This window comes from Poecilia mexicana, unplaced genomic scaffold (assembly GCF_051168715.1).
Source record: "Poecilia mexicana isolate PSO_F unplaced genomic scaffold, ASM5116871v1 scaffold_5, whole genome shotgun sequence".
Classification (NCBI taxonomy): domain Eukaryota; kingdom Metazoa; phylum Chordata; class Actinopteri; order Cyprinodontiformes; family Poeciliidae; genus Poecilia; species Poecilia mexicana.
In genome coordinates, this window is record NW_028263374.1 from 19317013 (window position 1) to 19326771 (window position 9759).

Genomic DNA, 9759 nt, shown 5'->3' on the forward strand with positions numbered 1-9759 from the left:
AGTTAACTCTCAAAAGATGAGTAAACAGATCATACACAAGTAGAACTGGACGGTATGGATTAAAAACCAACGATACAAGTACTTCATATATTAGTCGATGGATAATTATTGATCAGTTCTTCGTTTTAAATATCTGAAATACCGCCGAATTGGTGGCATGACCTCCCGTTTTATCCAGTTTTCATTTAGCGCCGTTGTTTTTGATTTTTAGGCAGTTATGAGGCAAAACCTGAAGCTGCTGCGCCAGTTACTCAACAGCTTGTTGCTAGGCAACCGCAGAGTGAGTGAGTTGATGCCACCAACTAGCTGAACAGCTAAAGCCTTTCCTCCCTGCATACATCTCCCAGAATATAGACATATTATGCAGTGATATTGATCATGTGTCTATCTCGATATATACCATTATGGATTTATTGTCCAGTCCTAAATTACAAGCAAGTGCTTTTTTTCCCCTAGCCAACATGAATTGGGGCTACTCATTAAGGTAATAAAAGTTACAAATTATTCGGTACCAACAATTTCTAGAAATATTTCTGAAAGTTTCAGCAAATTAAATTAAGACTTAGGACTGTAAAGTTGCTGATTAACTGTCAAACTATATTTAACCTTGAAGCTAAATCTTAGTTAAATATGACTTGACATAAGAGGGTTTTCGTGGATCTGGTTTGTGAGTCCACTGGTTTTCCACTTAGGTCATTGAACAAAAATATTGCATCTTGTGTCGAAGGAAAATGTGGGTTATAATTTAAGTGAAAATGAAAAAGAAAAGAGTTGGGTTGGAAAATCCAGAAATCTTTTTTTTTTTTAGGGTAAATGATTCAAGAAGAATTTGAGCTGCTTTAAGTCTGACATGGATTTTTTCTGTACTGCTTAAAGACAGTAACTTTTAGGTTTCCTATGCTGAAAGTTGCATTTAAGAATCCTTCCTCTACCACTTTAGTCATCTGTTCCATTAGTGGGTATAAAGGTAGTCAAAAAATAACTTTGAAAAAGCTTAAAAGGACCTCAATAACTCACTTTCCAAAAACAGTGACCTTGAAAAAATCCCATTAAAAATCATGACCTCTTTTTTTTTTTTTTTTGCCAAAAGATGATTTATGCAATAAAAAAAAAATCCCTGTTGGCAAATAAGTGACTTGGGCCTTTATTTTAGCAAGGTGACAAACTGATTAAAAAAAACACTTCATGAGATTGGATTTGTGTAAAATACAAATACAAATTACTAGAGACAAATAAATTGGCTGACGATGGAAGTCGGATGATTTTCAGCTTCATTGGTTATTTCCAAAACCTTTCGGATCAGTGAATCCACCACACCAACGCTCCAATTCACCGGTTCCCAGGAACCACGCAGAGACAACCAAGCCTCCAACCTCCACTGCTCCTCGTGGGTGATCCCAGGCCAGCTGGGAAACGTAATCCCCCCTCGTCAGCACTCTCTGAGCCTGGTAGACCTCCAAATGACATGACGACTATTATTCAGCAACTCAGTTCCCCCATCGGACAGAGTTCATAATTCAGTCACAGTCTGATCTCTGATTCGGAGCGCCAGAGCAGAACGAACCTCTCCATGTCGAGGATGTATTTTTAGATGAGTCTGCATCATGAATAGTCAAAGGCTGCAGCAATCTCAGAGATGCAGTCTGAGCTCCGATGAAGCAACAACGTTGACCATGTGAGTTGGATCCGCCTGGCCCAATTACATTTAATGAGATTTCTACACTCTATAAAGAGTCAAGATATACAGAAAGACTGAGAAATTTGCATATAAATCCAGACTAATGATCATTTAAACCAAATACTGGCATGTTCTGACAGTATTTGTTTTAGTCATTAAGACAGACATGGAATAATTCTAGCTGATAGTTGACCATTTATAAAGTTCATTGAAACTGGTTGGTTTCTTAGCCCTGATTTGGCTTTTAGTCATAATCCCCAAATTTCAGAGGGAGCTGAAATGATATCCAGTAGGGATGCACCGGTATGAAAAACGGCCATAGTGCTATTATTGTCAATAACTGATATTATGAGTCTCTCAAATGACTTCCAGAAACAAATGGCAACAAGATGGGGGCAAGTATTGGATGTTAAATATTGGTTGCACAGTTTTATTTATTAGACTGATAATAGGTCAACAGTGGCCAATACTGATGTTGGTGCATTCATCAAAAACTGTTTTGGTGCATCTTTGAGATCAATGTCCTGCTGGAAGATTTAAGTGTCCAAACTCAAAAAGGTTTGTCCCAATTTTAAGAAAATCTAATAATTTAGAGGCATTTATTTCTCTTGGTCAATTATTCCCTTCACCTTGTGCTCAAAGCACCATGCCTTGTAATTCATATTAAGGGTAGGCGATACGGACTTTAAATCTTTTTGTTACATTATTTGTGATATTTATTCTAATAATAAAACTGATATAAAAAGATATCTGCAATATTTTTGCAGACTTTGACTGCATGTTACAACAATCACAGCTTCACAAAAAGAAAAAAAAACTGGGCACTTCAGGACAACAGTTGCATAAAGAAACGTGATTTTTATTCCAAAGTTGCATATCTGTATTTAATTATATTTCTGAACGTATTGAAACTCTTCTGGACACAATCAATTCTTATAAGAAATCTTTCATGATACAAGACTTCTTTCACAATAAATGCTCATCACTATTTGACATTGTGCTCTGAGGTTTCTCAAAAGGGTGTCACGGCCGAGTACATCCAGCTTTTTCTCCATTTTAACAGTTTCCTTTAATCCAAAGCCTACAGTTTGGTTACATGGTTGAACATGGGACACAATTTGGTGTTCCAATAGAACAATTGGAAACAAATCTAAATGGGTTTTGTAACGGATAAATCAGGACATATCAGGCTCCTGGAATAGTCTTACTAAAGCCCCGAACTAAATCCCATTTAAAATTCCTGGAATATGCTGAAAAGCCGGGTCCGTCCCCTGAAACGGACGAATTTAATCAAGTCCAACTTTTCCAATTCTGACTAGAGGAGTGGACTGAATTATACCAGAACCTTGAGTTCAATGATAAATACTGGCTGTGTTACAAGTACAACTTGGTACAGGAAGCTCAACCAAACATTAGAAAGGCTGACGTTCACATTTGAGCCCGTTCTCATTTTTGACTCCATGTGAATAGGAGAAAGTCGTCTTCAAAAATCACTGAAGCGGTCTCATTTCATCCAGGAAAAAATGAATAAAAACACAAAAGACAAACCCTAATGTACCCGAGAGTCACACCCATGAAGAGTGTATGTAAACTTCTGCTCCATAGGTAACGCGAAGCATGAAAATTTGGAAGCACTGAGGTGAAGGGGGGAGCTGGAATGTGTTTCTATGCATACTAAAGCACCATAGGAACCGGATTAGGAGCTTTGTTTCACAGTTATTGGATTTTGGCTCAGCAGGACAGGAATTATTCAAATACAGAGGGGAAAGAAAAAAAAGAAAAAACAGAACCATTCTTGCATATGTGGAAAAAAAACTCGACCCAGCATGCAAACATACAACACATTTGAGCTTTTTAGAGGAGCTTCATATCCTCACAGCCGCTGCCAGCTACTGTCAATGATCCTGGATGTGAAGAGAATGAATCATTGAGGAGCCAATGCTTTTCACTCCTTTTACTTCACAAACACTTTAAATCTGCCAGCACATTCAAATTTAATGTAGTGTTGAGTCAAGATCTCTGAACTGAAACAAACCAAATTTCTTTTAATTTTTAAACACGACTGGAGCGCGGACCCGGCAGGAAATGAAGGGGGGGGAGGAAAAGCGCTGATGTGCAACAATGACCACGATATTGTATATTCTTGGTATATTTCCTCATTGGATTTATGTATTATTTAGATGTACTATGACAAACACATTTCCCAGCAGAATTGTTTTTTTTTGTATTTGTACAGTTAATGAAAATATTGGTTTCTTAATACACTGTTTCACTTTAAAATCATTTTTAAAAGATTTTATTTGCATCTGTATGCAGCAATGAGTAATGCTGAATGAAAAATTATGTTTCCCCTCGATTACAAGAAATTAATCAAGAAATAAAAGTAATACATTAGAAATATTTCCAGTTTGGTAAAATCTTAGTTACTCAGAAGCAGATTGCCTGACTAATTAACCTGCTTTTATCAGCTTCTTCTACATGAATTGCTCTTTAAAAAGCAAAATAAAAAACAATATAAGAATGAAGCAGCTTTACTTTAGGAGTGTATTAAGATTTACTGACTGTTTATTCTGAATTTTTCTAATGTATTAAAATAAAATAAAAATCACTATAACCCTCAAATTGTAGCAATCCGTATTTTTTATACTGCAGTATGAATAATTATTGCCTCTAGGACTTGAATAAAAGAAATTAATTGAGTATTTGTTGTATTTCTGTGGATTATTTCTCTGAAAGTTAGCATGTAGTGAAAATTTCATACCAGTCTTAATACTTGCTATTAGAGCAAAGCAAAGCAAAGGATTACAACTCAATGTTTGTTTAAATTAAAACTCCTCTTTATTTTCTCCCCACAGTATTTACCACCTTAAATCCCTTAAAAATTAACTTGGATAAGATTGTTTACATTTTGTAACTTCACGGATGCTAAACGCCAAAGTCAAGGATTCATTTAAGTGATCTGATATAATCATTAAATATGATTAATATTTATGCTAAGGTTAGCCGATTTTATTTGAAATCTACGCAAAACAAAAGACAGATTTTCAACACAGATTTTTCCCCCCCAACAGAATTTAAAATCAGTTTGCAAAGTAAAATACCAACTCCTGTTGTGTAACTTGAAACCAAGACGAAGCGAAAACTTTAGAGTTTAAGTTTGGAGATGACTGAAATTGAAACCAGAAAATATTCAAACAGTAAAAAAAAAAAAACATTCTGCATCCTCTATACTCGTGATTCAAGAGGATTACCAGAAGTGCTTCCCCCTTATCGTAGCCGTTTTCTAGATTCCAGCCTTGGTACCCTGATTTATCGCTACAGTGGAAACAGTTGAAAAGTTTGGCCCCAGAAAACCACCCTGCTTCCTGGAAAAGGCTCCCACAACTCGCAGAATGAGCTGCATTTATGGTGCATTTTTACTGTGGAAACAATGGGTTCAAACCACGAAGGTCAGTGGAGTCATGCAGGGTTTTGCAGATAAAAGCAAAATTAGATTAATTTGTAAAATTCTCTTCAGCAAAACACCAACCCACTCCAAGGAGCTTTAGTCAGCCTTTTATTTAGCCTTTTCTTTAGTTTCAACTCTAAACAGATCAGGCAGCTCATGGGGGCTGAAAGAGGAAAAGTAGTTAAATGTAAAAATGTAATTCACAATTATTTTAGTTCTTGGTTACTGTACTGATTAATCAGATAAAAAATGGCACATTCTGCTGATTTTTTGTTTAAGACCTTTTTATTGAATACTAGAACTACATTAAAATTACTTTGCTAAAAAAATGAGAAAATAAACATTTGATTGCCTAAAATTCAGTAACACAGCACTCCCTTTAGTTAACGCTCAACTTGTCACAAAGGATGAATCTGCAGTTAAAAAATACTTTTATCATCAACATGTGAAAAGCTCAGCCCTATCTGCTCACTTATCAATAAAGTGTGGGGCTAAAGTGTTGGGTTTTTTTTTTATTTGAACTAGGTGAAGCTAAAACTATGCCACTTGAGGAGTTTTGGATTAAACATATTTATAGACAATTTTCTTTTTACATCTTAAATGCAGAATTTATACATTTATTTGTTCCACTTTTGGCTTAATTACTCCTCTGACTACTTGTTCCTTCAGCTAAATGTCTTTATTGAGCCTTTATACTCCAATCGATTGCTAAATTAGTTGGTGATTACCTCAATAATCAGAATAGTTATTTCAGCCCTACTTGAAAACAAAAAGTTGTCACTATAAATAAGCAGCTGAAGTGTGTTTGCGCCCGCTGACCTGAATCTCCTCGTACGCCTCGTCGATGGTGGTCACCTGGTGCTGCTCGTGAAGCGCCGGCTCGTCACAGAAGAAGCACACCAGGCTTTTGTCCGTCAGGCAGAAGAGCTTGACCTTCTCGTGGTCCTTGCAGGGGTAGGAGCTCCTCTGCGCGTTCAGGATGGCGTCGAGCGGGAAGGCCGAGTAGCGCTCCACAATGTTGGACAGCTTGAGGCTCGGAGACAGCAGCGGATCGGCGAAGGTCCGGCGGCACTCGGGGCAGTCCCGCGTCCCGTGCGGCTCCTGCCTGCTCCAGTGCTCGGTGATGCACTTCCTGCAGAAGTAATGCTCGCAGCCGAAGCTGACGGGGTCCTGGTAGATGCTGAGGCAGATGGAACAGAGGAGCTCGTCCTTCAGACAGCAAGCCATTTGAGAAGGCTGAGCGGCATCTAAAAGGACGAAGTTCTGAAGCGAAGAACCCTGGGTTTAATCTGAGAGCGGATGGTTCACGGCCAAGCGAGAGCAGACTGAGAAGATCTACTGGAGAAAGAGGAAAAGAGAAAATGATGCGTCAAATCTTTAATCTGAGGCCAGATTGGTCTTGTTTTCAAAAACAGTAAGTAATATTTAGTAGTAACACATTAACTAAATGGACTTTGGTAAGAACTCATTAAACCTCAAGTATGAGTAGAACCAACAGCAATTAGTCTAACATTAACTATAAAAGAAAAAATAAAAATCTTACAGCTTCTCAGAGTCAATATCTGACTTTCCTTCTTGATATGATGCTTGATAGTATTCCTAACCTTTGAACTTTTTAATATCACAACCACAGACAATGTGCAGTGTTGACATTTATGAAAGTAAAAATATTCATGGTTTTAACAATATTTTACAGAGAATTGCAGCATGTGATTCTGTTTATTCTCCTGAGTCAATAAATTAATATATTCAATTTCACATTTTTGAAAGTATATATATATATATATATATATAAACCCATCAGCCCATGTTAAACATTTTGTCCAATTTTCTTTGCAAAATATCTCAAGCTCAGCCATATTGGAGAGCATCTGTGAACATCAATTTTCAAGCCTCGTCACAGACTTTGACTAGACCAGTCTAACACACGGATATATTTTGAAGTCATCAAAGTATTGATGTTACCGTAGTTGTGCATGTGTGTTTTAAGTCACTATCCTGCTGGCTTGTGAGCATTCACCCTATTTTAAAGTCCCCTGGAGCCTTGAAATTGATTTTTTCCAGAATTGTTTAGTATTTTATCAAGCTTCCTTCATATAAACTCAGAGCAGAGAATGACTTATGTTGCTGCTTGTTTAGTAATGTTTTCTTTCCTTTTTTTTAAGAGTTGCTTGTAAACCATAATACATGAACACTGACCAACATATTTGACTTTTGTTGACGATAGCCCTTGACAAAAATATCCGTTATTGGTTTTCACAACTATTCACTAGATGATGTTTGTTTTGTTTGAGTTTTTGCTGTACAAATTAACTTAACTGATTGGAAAACAGATGTTTTTCCATGCAGGTTGACTCCTATCAACCAGCTGATTAGCGGAGGCAGATGGTTGAATTTATCTAGGGCTGCCATAATAAAAGGAGCTGAATACAAATACACCAATAGTTTAACGAAGCTATTGGTCTTTTCTGACTGACAACTGTTTCTGTAAATGTTGCAGCATTATTTATAGCCCAACAATGCACATTATCCAGGTGGATACCATCTAGCCAGCGCTTATAACATAAACCCGCAGTTGGTTTCACTTTGGCAGCTTCCCCCTTTACCTGCGTCAACACCTGGAAATGTCGAAGCTTCCAAGGAAAAGGCTTTTCATTTTGCTAAAACACTTTCCAGATTCGGGTATTTCCCCACTTCTTTTTTATCCCTAGCCTCAACAAACAGCCTGCCAGGCGACCAACAGGCAAACACCTGCAGCCCTGTCCTCTGTTGCTGTCGACCTCCTTCCCCGGTGTTAAGGAGCTTTCATTTTATTTTCCCTCAAATCAGGAGAGTTTTAAACAGCCGGGAGCAGGCTCTTTCATTCTGACCAGCATTTAAAAACTACACCGAGTTTGACACATGCTGTAAAGTCGTGGCACATGCTTTATTTAACTAGCTTGACTCGACACCTAGCTGGATTTATAAACACAACAGACAAGGCAAAAAAAAAAAAAAAGCAACAAGAGGAGGATGAATGACACAATAAAAGGCGAAACATTAATTAACTTACCCTGCTCATTAACGGTAAATAATATAACTTAAACATAAACGGTGGGAACTTATCTCAATGTGACATTTTCCACAACAAAAATGAATAAAAGCGGAGGAAACGAACCTTAACCTAGCGACCTCTCTGCGGCGACATCAGCGGCTTCAATGCGAGTGTCTTTTCAGGAAGAACACCGACACACATCGGCAACAGACGAAACCAACTGCCTCACACAAGGAGGGGTGTTCACAGGGGATTAAACATTATTATGTTTCCATTATTAACGTCATTCAAGCTACAGTAAAACAAGCCGAGGTATTCAGATGACCAGTGTCATTTTAAAGGAATCAAAATCATTTAAACTCTTTGATAGAGCGGTTAAAATTTAACCGTTGACCCCCAATTTCTAAAATGAAGTGACCCACACTTCCTTTCTCTTGTTCACCCGCTGTTAGCAGTTTACCTTTATGAGAAGAAACATCACAACACATAAATTAAAACCGAAACAGTTCATTAAATGGTCTGAATTACATTTTAGTCGATATAAACAAAGAGACTGTCACAGCTCCGTAAAAGCGTTTTCTTGAATCGAATGAGGAATACTTGGTCAGTGGCTGCAGCGCTCGTCTTCCACCAGCAGGTGTCAGCAGTGTCCGTAGAAATCACAGTCAATTCAGTTGAGACGCTTTAAATATGGCTGGCAAAGATTAGCGTCGGTATGAAGTATTTTTAGAGGAAACTATAATAAATACATTTAACAATTTCGAAAAAATAAAATTTATATAAAGAAATACCCAAATTAATAATTAAGTGAAAAAAAGTATGTTATTTATAAAGATTATAAATATTTTCTATATAACTATGCTTTCATGAACTAATTTTGATCAAAATTGCAACACTTGATTGGCACAGCACTTCAAGTGCAAACTAAACATATGTCCTATTATTTTAGCTATTTTAATATCTAAACAAATAATTACAGCTACATTAATTTATTTAATCGATTTCAATTTGTAATTATTAAACAGTTTTTTATAATACCTTTAATTATGGGACACTTTGAGACACATAGCTGAAGATAATTCAGGTTTTAAGGAAAGAAGAATATCATATTAAATTCAAATATTTTAAAATTTTTCACAGAATATGCTATTGAAAAATATACAGTTTGAAATATAGCTGTTCTAAAATTGTTGAATTTAAGTGTGATGATATTCAAACATTCTTTACATGTATTATATGTGTGAACATGTATTCAAAGTATTGCACTTGCATTGCATTCATACCCGTTGCAATTTTTCACATTGCTTCATGTTACAACCACAAACTTCAATATATTTTATTGTGATTAAATATGATAAAACCAACACAAATGTTTTTGTATAACAAATGTTATATGTATTTTTAGATGCTTTTTTGTGTATGTTTCAACTAGCATTTGCACATGTAGAGACTGGAAAGTATTGCTACTTTGCATAACTGAAGTTGAAGTTCAGTGAGATTGGATGTATTTTCAAATTACTGTAAATCTCAACATTAACTTGGCAATCTTAATGCTGAGTTTTACAAGGGATAAAGTGAGAATCAGCGCAAATGTCTTTT

General features: G+C 36.5%; 1 protein-coding gene across 2 annotated transcripts in view; it reads right to left on the bottom strand.

The window, feature by feature from the left end:
- trim62.1 (tripartite motif containing 62, tandem duplicate 1) overlaps positions 1 to 8424 on the bottom strand; it is a 45725-nt gene extending 37301 nt beyond the window's left edge. Inside the window, exons 1-2 of one of the 2 annotated variants that reach the window (XM_015000756.2) lie at positions 8284 to 8424; positions 5946 to 6461 (exon numbers count right to left, since the gene is read on the bottom strand). In XM_015000756.2, the coding sequence (XP_014856242.2) occupies positions 5946 to 6353 (408 nt within the window). In that variant the 5' untranslated portion in view covers positions 6354 to 6461; positions 8284 to 8424. Of the gene's footprint in view, positions 1 to 5945; positions 6465 to 8283 lie in introns of both variants that reach the window. The other variant, XM_015000755.2, reaches the window with a different exon arrangement.
- Positions 8425 to 9759: the final 1335 nt, after the last annotated feature.